This window comes from Polypterus senegalus, chromosome 3 (genome assembly GCF_016835505.1).
Source record: "Polypterus senegalus isolate Bchr_013 chromosome 3, ASM1683550v1, whole genome shotgun sequence".
Lineage (NCBI taxonomy): Eukaryota > Metazoa > Chordata > Cladistia > Polypteriformes > Polypteridae > Polypterus > Polypterus senegalus.
Window position 1 is genome coordinate 140531077 of NC_053156.1, and position 13738 is coordinate 140544814.

Sequence of the window (13738 nt, forward strand, 5' to 3'; positions counted from 1 at the left end):
TGCAAAATGGCCCTAGAATCTTGGACAATTAGAAGCCTTTTGCAAGAATGAATGGGCAAAATACCCCAAGTAAGAACTGAAAGATTCTTAGCTGTCTACAAAAAGTGTTTACAAGCTATAATACTTGCTAAAGGGGGTGTTACAAAGTATTGACTATGTTGGGTGCCCAAACTTTTGCTTCAGGCTCTTTTCATTTTTTTTTGGAATTTAGTACCTGTGAATGATTGAAATGAAAATGTAATCTTGTTTAAAATATTAAAGAAATGCTTAGTCTTTTAATTTTATGCCTTTTGGTGATCAGTTCATCTTCTGGTCACTTAACTATGCATAGTAACTGACATTTTAAGCAACGTGCCCAAACTTTTGCATGCCACTGTAGGAAACACACTACTTTGATATGATCAGTAAGACAGTGTTAAGTAAAGCGTTGTTCTATAAATTGGCTGATGCATTGGTTTCATTTCAGTTAAAGACCTTGCAGAGTGAATGGACTGCTCGTCAAATGTCATCTCAAGTTTTGTGTGGTGAAGAACTAAAAGAAGATGGGTTTTCACAAAAATTGCACCATCCACGTCTTAGGTATGCAGTGAGACAATAATTCTGAGAATAGAGAATTGTGTTCCAGTCTGCTGTGTTCACTTAGACATTTCTCTTGGTTTCTGTAGTTCTCCATAGTTTATTCTGTACAATAAAAGTGTGCTATTAAGTAACATAATAATCCCTTGGCATTCAAGAAATGACCATTTTTGAAGATATTAAAAAGATCAAATTTAGAAAGGTATTGCATTTCCAGAGGAAAAACCTTTGCAAGTACAGTTTATGCAGATTCAATGTATGCAATATCTATTTACTACTTTCCTAAGAATTAACTCCCTTTTTTAAGATGGACATTTCCAGGCCTAGTTCCAAATATCTATCTTTAAAATACATGTCATAACAGGAATAAAAGTCATCTTTGTCCAATTAGAGTGTGTTAACTCCAGCTTAACTACATTTGTCTTGGGGGAAGTTGCATGTTTGATTTGTACCTCTAACAGAGACTACATCAAGATAGTAAAAGAACATGCAAAGAAAATTTGAGCTACAATTGGTAAAGCCACAGTTTAGTTTCCAAAGGGTTGAAGATCTATCAAAGCACAATAAAGTGCATTATGAAACATGCTATAGATTCACCACATGCATGATTGTTTGTAGAAAAGATTGCCCTCCAGACCTGAAGAACACAAGTTAGACTTGTGGCATAACTAACACATAACAGTCTTTTAACGGCTGAAATGGTTAAAAAACAACCATATATTTAACAATTTCCTTTGTCTTTAATGCATCTAGATGTCATGGGAGAGTGACAAAATTGAACCCATTAAATAAAAAGAAAAGTTTCCATAAGATTTCCACTAAAGTTTATCATAAAACATATTGAAATATGCAGAAGTCAAGATGAATGAGGTCCTATGGTCTGCTGTAAAATTTACCCCCTTTGCCTAAGTGCTTCATTTGTGCTTGCTACAAATTTCATCTCTCTTATTATAAAAAAAAAATCCTGTGGGAGGGAATGACTAGGAGACGAAATGTGATCTTCACGTTAAGATCACGGAAGACAAATCAAAGACCCGCGAGACAAAAGATCGTGGGGATATAGAACACGAGATTCTTGCAAGACACACCCTACTTACAAGCAATATCAGAGCACGGCCAGCAAAAAAAAATCAGTAGTGTAAAGGGAAGCAGCACACACAGATACAGGGGTCTCAGTGCATATAAAGTGTATAAAGGACAATACGTTATAAATGAAACGTTGACGACTAAAAGATCGCATTAGTGCAAACAAAAGGAAATTAATCATCAGGACCAGGTGTGATTGGAAAAAATAGCAGGACAAAGCGAGGTCAGAAATAACAGGCAAGCAGCAGAAAACAAAGTCTTTTTGCATTCGCATCATTCAATGCACAAAACGCAGATTTACACAATAATGGAACATACGCTATGAGAATCTGTGGTCCCGCAACAGTTAAAGCAGCGACAAGTTTAATTTCAAAGAAAACACAATTCGGTCAAGTGTATATTTATGATCACGGAGAAGCGAGCACAATGCGAGCAACAGAGACTTAAAGTGGCAAAAAGGACAGTGGTTGTACAGGCTTTAAAATGATCGAAGGGCAGCGCAACAGCAGCTCACACCCCCTTCACAACGCGAGCAGAGTTGTATGTCCTGCAAGAAAGAGATTTAACTATGCCTGGGGCCAGAAATAAAGGAAAATTATTGTTTTTGTTTTTTTTTGTTTTTTTTTTAACAACGTCATGTGAGACAAGACAGTGAGCCATCATTAAAAAAAAAGTCCACAGACATCTAACCTTGCAGTTGTTGGATTGCATTTGGCAGACACACATCATATGCTCCCAGCTCTTAAAACAGTGACATGCGACAAGCAGAACAGGCAGCTGGCAAGCAGCAAAAAGACCGCAGATTATCAGATGGCATATCCTTAGCATGCATTCAGCCACCAAACCCCCATCAAAACAAAACGCAAGCGGCATTATATGTCTGGCAAGAGAGATGTAACCACACACGGGGCCAGAAATAAAGGACAAGTATTGTTTTTACAAAAGTTTTTATAGTAAAAGTGAAAATAATGCATATGTAACAATTCTCATGAACAAAACAATCTCTTTAAATTGTAAATCTGGTAAACCAAACACAGGGGTGGGCGAGCAAGGTGCGTAGCACCCTAGTATTTTAAAATAAAAACACCTGTACTCCGTATAAAAACATACCAGGTGAATCACAGATTCAAAAGAAACAGGGTATAAATATGCCTTTAAGGAGATTGAAAAGGTAGAAAATAATCAAATCTGTACTACCCTATTGGTCCTGAATAAACATTATGTTAATCTATAACTTACCAGGACTTCTTTCCTCTTAGTTCTTACTAGAATGGCATGAAACCACTCATCCATTGACCTCAAGATTCCCTTTTTTGTCCAGCATGTAAACAGATCTTTCAGTAGATATCTTAACTTTAAACCTAATTTGTAAAAGCATTATTAATCTGTGAGTGCAATATGTATTTTTTGTTTACTTATTACTAGTTTGTGGCGATTTATTGTATTTTGGTTGTGGTTATCGTTCCATCTGGGTCTTTTGTTGTTTGAGGCATTGTGACGCAGTGATTGGCACTGCTGCCTCACAGCTCACATCTCATTTCTGTCCACAGTAATTGGTCTATTATAGTTGTCAAACACTTGCTAGCCCTCAGATATAATTAAATGTCAATGCAACTTTCTAGTTCACTAAAAAGTAGTAAAGTTCCTCCTTCCTCATTGACATCAGTGCATGTTGCGGAGTTTGGAAAACTCATGGTGAAGGATCCTTCAGTGTTCTCTCATCACTAGTAAAAAGAACAGGCCCACAGCTCATTTCATACTGTTTATACTCTTATTCTTATAGAGAACACAAGTAGTATAATTCCTTGAATTTGAAGAACATAGTATTAATTAGTTTATAAATGACATTGGAGTTAAAGTCTACATTGCTGTGCAACATTTTATTTTAATCTACAATATATGTTGATCAATTTGGCAAGTTTTACAATAAATGCTAATCACTACATTTACATTTAGCAATGTTAAAGATGGCTCTTTTCCTTAAGCCTTGTGTGCCTTTCTTCATTATTTCTTGTTCATTTGTATATAATGATTCAACTCTTGTTGGATAATGAATTAACCCACTGGAACTAAAAACTGGAAAGATATTTTAGTCTGCTATAACACAAACATTTGTCAAGGGGAGCTTCCGTATCAGTTTGTTTTAAAACTACTCAGAATATTCAGAAAGAAACGTCACTCTTTGTTTTTCTTATCTTTTCAGATTCCTCTGTTCAAGAATGAAGTTTTTGAGGTCTCGAATTGCAGAACTTTCTAGAAAGCAAGCATACAGACCAAATGACCAGCAATATGAAAATTTGTACAAAGATATGCATCATTTTACTACTAGCATTGCTCAGGTTTCTTGGGTTCAGGATTTGCTATCACGTCTACTAAAAATGCTTGAGACTAAAACAAATGTAGAGATACAAAGTCTGTTAAATGAAGAGGCAACATGGCAGCTTTCACTCCATCATTTCATCAATAGACTTACAGAAAAATATCCTTTATATCCAGATATTGTGAGCCCTGTGAGGGCATCTGTTCTTCAGATACAACATGGGATGCGACTTGTTGCATCAGAGGTTTCTGCTACTCTTTTCCATGTGCCTCATTTGTCAGAGTTTATGTCTTGCCTTCTAGCGTTTCCTTCTTTGTCCCCTGGTTTTCCATCTTATTTGGCCCGCGCTGAACATCTGTGCTCTAAAGTTGCCTCGGATGTCCTAAAGAATACTGGAAAACTTCTTCATTTGAGCAAGGAAGTTGATGCTTCTCCTGACCAAGTACAGCTATTGTTGAATGCACTACATTTCCTACTTTGCCATGTCTTGTCCTTGGGATACTTGGACTTGGACACCTTAAGTCTGTTTAGACACATATGTCAGGTGGGTGTTTCTTTTGCTTTTTGTTTTTGATTGATTTTTATGGATGTCACTGTATTTGTTTATTTTTGTTTCAGGTTGCTAGGTACTGTTGTTGAAGCAGATTAGGCAGCACGGGCACCCTCGGTCCAAAAGAAGGCATTAGCTTATTTATTGTACGGCACACATACAGACTCAATTCAGATTATTTGAGCACCTGGCAAATATGGCAGTGTTGTATGACCTCGTTCGACACCTTTTCTCATAAAAATTACCAGGCATTGCAGACTCTCATAACAATATCTTGCTGTCATTGACTTTCTCTTAACAATTTACCCTTCACTGTCTGTTTCTTCATTAAAATCCCTTTGGTTCAAAGAACATATTTGGCTCATGGATGTGCGTATCGCCTAGTCACTCCTCCTCCCTAATCCTGAGCTGTTAAAGATTGAGGGCCTTTGGTTAATTAGTTCTCACCACTACTTTGGACAGTTAATGTTTACTTGTTGCACTATCATCTCTTAAGGCTGATGTAATGGACAGCCGTGTCAGTTAGGCAGTAGCATGCAGCTTTACTATTAAGGGCTAAGCTACAGAGTGCTTGCTGTGGTGCCTCTTGACTACAGGTCCTTAACAATTAATTCTTACATAGTTTTAAACTAGTTTAGCATATTCTTATGTGACTTAATTATTATTCATAAAGAGGCACAGACATATAAACTTAAATGCTCCATTACGCTACACGGCATTGTGGGGCTGAATGCACCCCATGGAGACGCAGTCGCTTCTCAGAAACCTTCTTAAACGGTGATACAATGGGAAACATAGGAGGTTTAAAAAAAAAACCTCTTTGCTTGATCAGCTGCTGGTTTGCTGCTGCTGCCGTGCCACGTGATCTGCATTTTCTGTGGCGCTTCAAGCGTTTAAAAGGCTGTACATCAGCTGTCTTTTTGTCTCACTGCCTTGTCTCTCTTCTCCCCCAGACATCCTCAAAAACTACTCGATCTCTTTTTGCTGTTCCACTATTTCACCAAGTAATATTTTCTGCAATCTTTAATATCATTTTTTTGAGACTTTCGAATTTTCCTACTTCCATTGTCTCTAACCTGCTCTGCATGTGTATATAATATAATATATTTGTAGCAAAGGCATGATATAGGTGTTGGCCCAACACAGACTTACAGCAGAGGCATGTATAAAAATAAACAAAAATGTTTTTAATTTTTCTTCAGCCATGGGGCATGTCTTCCCCATGTCCCACAGGCCCAACACAGTCCCAAAACACCCAAAAATCACTTCCTTTACTCCTCCCAGGCAGCTTTGTCCTCCTCCTCCCGACTCTGGCGCCTGGAGTGGTGACTGTCAACTCCTTTTATAGTCCACCCGGAAGTGCTGCAGGTGCTCGTTGACTTACTTCCAGCTGCACCTCCGGGTGTGGCTGCGTTTTCTTCCCAGACGGGCATGTTCGGCTGTGCAACTCCCCCTGGCGGTGGCCATGGAGCCCAACAGGAATGAGCTCCGGTGTTCCAAAATATTGGCCCCGATGCAACCCAGGGGGGCTGCCAACAAGTGTTCCGGGGGATGTAGTGTGCATCCCATGACTGCTCCCCCAGATCCCAGCAAAACTTGTCTATAGTGTTCTCTTAAACCTTGAATGCTTAGAGAAACTTGTTTAATTAGTGTCAGGCAAGTGAAAGGGCAGGCAGGCAGGCCGCTCATGCATAGTAAAATTTATTGTGGCCTTTCTTAATTAACACCTTCATGGTCTAAGACAAACCGGAACCCTTACTATTGTAATGTGCACCAGGATATAATGCTTATTTTCATGTATGCTCATGATTCTCTTTGAATATATGCAGATCATCAACTTTAAGAATATACTTTACTGTTTCATATCATTTGGAAACTGTAGTTAGGCAAAAATCATTGGTTAGAACAGTGCTTCCCAACCTCTCCCAAACCATGGCACCTTTAGTGAAATCTTTTCAGCTAATGGCACCCCTTCACTCTGATATGCAACTACTCAAATTAACAATTTAATCTTAACTCATCAGCTGAGTAGAATGAGATTTCTATTTTTATAAGGCGTACCAACTACACATTTTTGCATTTACAAAGGTAACAAAAATAAATTGCCAGTAAACCAGTCTCAAATGAAAAACTTGAACACAACACAAACTTGAGAAGTGCAATAAGTCACAAGGCACAAAGCAGACTATAACGTCATGATTAATGTGAAGGCTGGCTTTGAAGAGAATTTGAAAGTTTGTCAATACGAGCTCGACCTGCAGTTGACAAACACACTCGTAAGTCATTTTCAACTGACAATAAACATCCTCTGTCTTTTGTCTTCAGTAGTGTCAATGCCGAGAATGCCTTTTCACACAGATAAGTGGTGCAGAATGGAATAAGTATGCCTTTTCAACCATAATCCAAAACTCTGTTAAATTTATGTCCTTAAACTTCAGCTGTAATGTTTGGTCACTCGCACGTAGCAAGTAGCTGTTCTTTCTCTGTCATCTGCAAGTTGGACAAGTCCAACTGCTGATGGAAAGGGTTCCTTATCCAGTCATTGCCAGGGATGTCTAAACTTGGAAAGTAATGTTGCAAATTGTCTCCCATCTGTGACAAATGCTTAACAATGACATCATGCAACACGACGGCGCCAGGATCAGCCTGTACTGCACGAGGAAACATGCAAATTAAATGGGTTGTTTCTATTTCACTTGTCCACATCAGAAGTTTGCGAAGGAAAGCTTGCAGCTTGTCAGTAATAGACAGTATGTTCGAATCATTGCCCTGCATGCCCAAATGCAATGCATTTAATACTTCAAAAATGTCAACGAGATATGCAAGTTTACTGCACCATGTTGGATCAGCCAACATTGTTACGAACTCTTTGTTTGCTTGTTCATTAAGAAAGAACTGGCGGAGTTCATCTCTCAGTTCATACACCCGTGACAGAACTTTACCTCTTGACAGCCATCTGACTTCTGTATGCATTAGCAGAGTGTAATGTTCTGATCACGTCTTTGCACAGTTTCTCAACCAGTTTGCATTCGACTGGACGGACATTGATGAAGTTAACAATTTTAACAACCTGATCTACAACTGACTGCAGTTCAGTTCCCAGCGTCTTGCTCACAAGTGCTCCTCTATGTATGAAACAATGGGTGGTGATTATGTTCGGATTTTCACGCTTAGCAAATGCTGTGAAACCACCCATTTTGCTGGTCATAGAAGGAGCACCATCTGTGCAAATAGCAACACATCATTCCCACAACAAATCATTCTCACTGAAAAACGTGCAAACATGTTTAAATACATCTTCTCCCTTCGTTTCAATAAGTTCCTTGCAAAACACAAACTGTTCCAACATTTCTGTCCCGTTCGAAAACCTTACAAAGGCCAGCAACTGGGATTTTCCACTAACATCTGTATACTCCTCGATCTGCAGAGCAAATCGTTTACAGGTCTGAAGTAAAACGCACACTTTTTGTTGATGTCAGATGACATGGCTTCTATCCTCCTAGAAACGGTGTTGTTTGACGATGGCATTTGGATATCACTTTTTCAGCATCGTCACCAAGCATCGTTTTCACCATTATCTTGCATGCTGGCATAATCAAAGATTCGACTATGGTGTGTGGTTTTATTGCCATGGCAACCAGTTCTGCGACTTCAAAACTAGCCACCTGGGCTTTGTCTGACACAGTTTTCAAAAACAGCTGTGCTTGCTTCTGCTGGCTGTCCATTAAACGCCTAAATATGCCGAGTTCTTGTTATTTGCATTCTGATGCTTGGTTTGAAAGTGACGTCGTAATTTGCTTGGAACCATGGCTTCATTTAAAAGGATATCACCACACAACAAACATCGCAGGTTCTGAATACCTTTTTTGTCAACAAATGTAAACCCATAATTCAAGTAACTGTCCTGATAGTATCGTGTTTTCGTTTTTGCAACTTTACTGCTCCCCGCATTATCATTTTCATTGAGGTCGTTGATGCTACTGTTGTTTTTACATTTACGACTTTTACTACAGTCGGCCATTTTTGGCGCAAAAATAAAAACAGACAGACAACAGGAAGCAACGTCACTTACCCTGTGGCAAGTAAGTAAATTAGAGCTAATATTTATTAATTCGTCAGACTGCAGTTGAAATAGGATGCACGCTGGACTGTATTAAAGCACACAGGTAGCATGGCTTTAGTCTTGAGGTGTAACTGGTATTATTATTATCAGTTCAAATCAAATTTTTTATGTTCTGACACCTGGCAACGGCACCCTTAGTCCGTGCTCACGGCATACCAGCACTGGGTTAGAAATTAGTTTTCTGTATGGCGTCGGTAGATACATTGCTTATCTGGCAGCTGGTGAAGTAAACATCTCTGACTGCTTCCTCTTTGGTTTTTGTTTACAAACTAAACAGCATATATTGTCACTAAAAGTATCATTAAACCTGTTTAAGCAAATATAAAATACTTTTAAATGGAAATATTGCATACATATTAATGGAGGAGTAAAGAGATGTGGCGAAGAACATAAATACTTTCTGTGCCTCTTACCTGTGTGTTTTTGATTCTTCCTATTTTACAAATTCATTATTTTAAGAAATTTTTAGGATCCTGTGTCTGAATTTTTTGCTGTATTTGCCTGTATTATTGTCTCTTTAAAAAAATGCAGGAGAGTATTTATAATTGTTTTATTGCTCAAAATCTTTCATTCTCGTAAAAAATCTGATGTTTTTTAAGCTTTGATTCAGAGTAATACTGTTATGTAAAAAATTGCCATTACTTTGCTATCATTTTTGTTGTTATATTTTTATATATATATATATATATATATATATATATATATATATATATATATATATAGACACCAAGTGTACAGTTTTATAAAACTTTTGGAAGAGTACAGTATGTTATAAATGTCAGAATATGTATATTAAAACAAATTGTTCACTTTACATCTCCACATACAAGGCCTTTCAAACAGTCATTCTCATAAGCATCTGCCTGCCATCCATTCCTAAACCCCTTTGGTTACTACTAAAATTAATGTAATAAGACTTTTAAATCTGAAACATTATTTTTGAATGCTTACATTATATAGTTTGTGCTTTATCAAAATATATGCTGCATTGTAACTGCCCAGATGCAAGAAATTTGAAATATCTATATAAGCTAACTTCTCTTTGAAAGTATTCTTCATAGAGCAGTGCTTCTGTAAAGTAAATATTGTAATGGAAATATGAGTCCTAATTAAACTAATAGTCATTACAGTAGAATTTTCATTCTGTCTTTGATATTTACAGGCTGTAGTCAATGAATGGGATGAGCTGGAGCTTCTTGCAAGACAGAGGGAGAAAGAGAAAACAAGTTTGTATCGCTATCGTAGCCAACAGCACGGAACAGGGCTAAGTGAGGAGGAGGAGGAAGAGAAAGAATTTAGAGCCTTATTTCCACAGTATGATAAGGTGAAAATTTTCATTTTGTCATTTCCAGTTTAAAATTGGCTCATTCTATTTCATTCAACTCTTTATCGGGAAAGGCAATATGGTAGAGTGGAGACTGGTTTTGAATTTTTGTTTAGTTGCTGAGTATGTGGAAGTTGCACAGTTTCTACTTGCCCCCATAGGTTTTACTTCAGGTATTCACTAGTTTTCCCCCATATTCTTAGGTATTCATCCAAAGTTAATTGACCAGTCTAAATTAGCACTGGTGTTTTTATCTTAGAGTGCCCTGCAACAGAACATAAGACAATTTCAGGGTTGGGTCTTGCCCTCGTACAGATGCTTCAACCTACACAACCCTAAATTGGATTATGTGAGTCAGAAAATGGTATACAACATCCTGTATGTGTTTAAGGGTCCCTGAAATGGTCTAGCTCATCGCTTGCAAAAGGGTCTGGCTGCAGACTGTGCACTCTCAGCCACTGAAGTCAGATGCACGCTCAGCCACAACAGGAAGTGCAACAGGGGAGTCGTTTCCTGATTGCTAAGTTGGTACGTTTGCTAGTTAGTCTTAACATTTATGAACGATATGGAATATTCTTAATCATGTTAACATGTGCATATTCACGTTGTTTGGCTGGCCTGTGTTGGTTTACTAACATGTTTACCATTTTAACAGATCAAGTTAACCAAGGTAAATGCTTGCCTGTTATTGTAATTACTAGCATCATGGCCGTGGTAGCGTAGCGAGAGCGCTGATGTTTAGAGCGTGCTAGTTTAGTGTTCCTGTTATCTCAAGGAAAAAACAATTATGCAACCATCATAACTTGCTAACGTTATTTAAATTTAATGTATATAGAATTTACGTGTGAATAAAGAGTAAAATGAAAATAAAACAAATAGAACAATTCTGTGTCGTTAATAATCTTATATATCACAGCTGTAATATGTACTATACATGAGGTACCAAACTGTGAATAATAAATGGTGGAGGGAAAAGGACATTGGACACATCAGTAATCAAATGTTTATATATTTATTTATACATAAGAACCCCCTCAAAAAACTCCAACAACAACAAAACACAAACCAATAAAAAACATTAATTTAGTTAAGGAGGCAGCAGTACATAGTGAACTTCCTGCAATCCACCATTTCTTCTAAAAATCTGTGCATGTCTTGCACATGGCTAAACCCAAATCAAAATGGAGCCAGAACATCATGGGGGTATTTTTCATACGTGGATTACTTGTTTAACCGGATGTAATTGTTGACGATTTGGCATGATCCTGGATCTGTTGGTTTTTCGAAACTCTTGCTGGATGTGTTGTCATAGCAGCAGATCCAAATCCTCAAACCTGTAAACAAGGATTACCTCTCACACTTAATCAGTTTCCTTGCATGGAATTTATGCAGTCATGGCTTTGCCGTTCATGAATGAGCTACTAATTGATATCGATGTGCAAATTATAAGAAGATAATTTCATATAGAGAGGGTTTTGCGCGATCGGCAAGATCCTTCATTGCTCCTGGAGGAAATTCTTTTCGAAAGATACCGCTTTAGCCGAGGGAGAATATTTTAACTCAAAGATTTAATAGAACCTTATATTCGAAGTCAAGTAGGCGAAATCGGGCTCTCACAACCACACAGACAGTATGCATTGCTTTGAGTTTTTTTTGCAAGCGGCACTTTTTTATATACTGTAGGCGATGCGGAAAATCTATCTAAAAGTGCAGTTTGCCAGGCAATTTGTGAAGTCTGTTTGGCTCTGAAATATTTCCTTTGGGGTTTCATAGTGTTTCCTGGACACCTGCGTGTGCAGACAAATAACAAGTCTGTTTGGTTCTGAAATATTTCCTTTGGGGTTTCATAGTGTTTCCTGGACTCCTGTGTGTGCAGACAAATAAAAGATGCGTTTCATGCCATTGCAGGTACACAGGCAAAAACACCCACAGTTCCATAAAGAATCTCACAATCAGCCTAACATTCTCATTACCCAGGATTTCCAAATGTAATTGGGGCACATGGGCGTGATCAGAGTGGAATTAGATCAAACATTAATTGGAAAATGTACCTTTCCTCCTGATAAATAATCAGACACAGTGTCTTCATCAAATATCTTACCTTCGTCAATATCTCGATGGTCAGACACAGGTTCTAGGGATATGACATTCCCTGCAACTGACCCAACAAAAAAAAAATGCCCTCAGAAACAGGGCGATGGGCATTTTGCTGGAGAGCCAACTCTTCTGCAGGGGTTAGGTCTGAACCACGTGGACCCCTCACATGTTTTTTGCTTGTCTGCCTTCTTCTTAGCTTTAAAATTAATGTTTCTTATATATGATTCTTTATTTCAACAATTCTTTAAATAGTTATATACCAATATTTTCCAGTTTGAAGTATATTCTTGTACTTCACTTTAACCTGTTCCCATGTTCTCCTTGTGCTCATGTCTGATCTGGAATTATGACATTAAATAATAATTAATCTGACACAGGAAATGAAACACTGCATTCAGTAAGTACAATGCACACTATATAAATATTATGCGTTTAATTTGTCAGCCACTTTTTGCCAGCTGTCTTTTCTGGTTTGGGCTGCATTTGCAGTGTTACCCCTTGTGCATATTAAATCTTGAAATTCTTCATATCCTTTGAATAAAAGGTCCTGCTCTGCTTGTGTAAAAAAGTTCTTTCGTCATTTTGTTGCAGCCTATCAAAGACTTGCTGATCATATTTTCTAGACTCAATATATATGGGCTTTTCAATCAGCGCGTTCATCTCAGATGATTAGATTCAGCTAGACTATGATTTAAGCGATGTACGGAAAATACCCCCCATCTCTATTAACTAGTGAATCTTCCTCTGCATTCATTGCTTCGTACTCCTTTCATAGTCAGTATCTGGGGCAACTGGACCAGACCAGTGAATTGGTGTTGGCTGTCACTGCACCACTGATTGGCTGTTTTTGCGTGTGCAAGGACAGATACCTTAGACAGGAATAAAAATTTGGTGTATTTATGTAAATGTGTTTTATGCAATTATTATTGATGTAGGCCTATAAAAAACTGATAAAAAATTTACTTCTGGCAGTATTGACGCATCCTCACAGTAAAGTATAGTACGTATTACAGTTAATATATATATAAATATATAAACATTTGATTACTGATGTGTCCAATGTCCTTTTCCCTCCACCATTTATTAATCACAGTTTGGTAACTCATGACATGTAAAGTATAGTACGTATTACAGTTCTGATATATTAGATTATTAACGACATAGAATTGTTCTATTTGTTTTATTTTCATTTTACTCTTTAATCACACATAAATACTGTATACATTAAATTTAAATAATGTTAGCAAGTTATGATGGTTGCATAATTGTCTTTTCCTTGGGATAACAGCGGGAACACTAAACTAGCACGCTCTAAACATCAGCGCTCTCGCTACACTACCATGGCCATGATGCTAGTAATTGCACTAACAGGCAAGCATTTACCTTGGTTAACTTGATCTGTTAAAATGGTAAACATGTTAATAAACCAACACAGGCCAGCCAAACAACGTGAATATGCACATGTTAACATGATTAAGAATATTCCATATTGTTCATAAATGTTAAGACTAACTAGCAAACGTACCAACTTAGCAATCAGGAAACGACTCCCCGGTTGCACTTCCTGTTGTGGCTGAGCGTGCATCTAACGTCAGTGGCTGAGCGTGCATGTGGCTGAGAGTGCACGGTCTGCAGGCAGACCCTTCTCATCGCTTGGGAGAC

At 37.8% G+C, this 13738-nt stretch overlaps 1 protein-coding gene across 1 annotated transcript in view; it reads left to right on the top strand.

Moving 5' to 3' along the window:
- The window catches only part of mdn1 (midasin AAA ATPase 1), a 239274-nt gene that overhangs the window by 154543 nt on the left and 70993 nt on the right, over positions 1-13738 (top strand). Inside the window, exons 62-64 of the mRNA XM_039747985.1 lie at positions 467-579; positions 3866-4526; positions 9818-9979. Coding sequence (XP_039603919.1) covers positions 467-579; positions 3866-4526; positions 9818-9979 — 936 coding nt within the window. The remainder of the gene's footprint in view (positions 1-466; positions 580-3865; positions 4527-9817; positions 9980-13738) is intronic.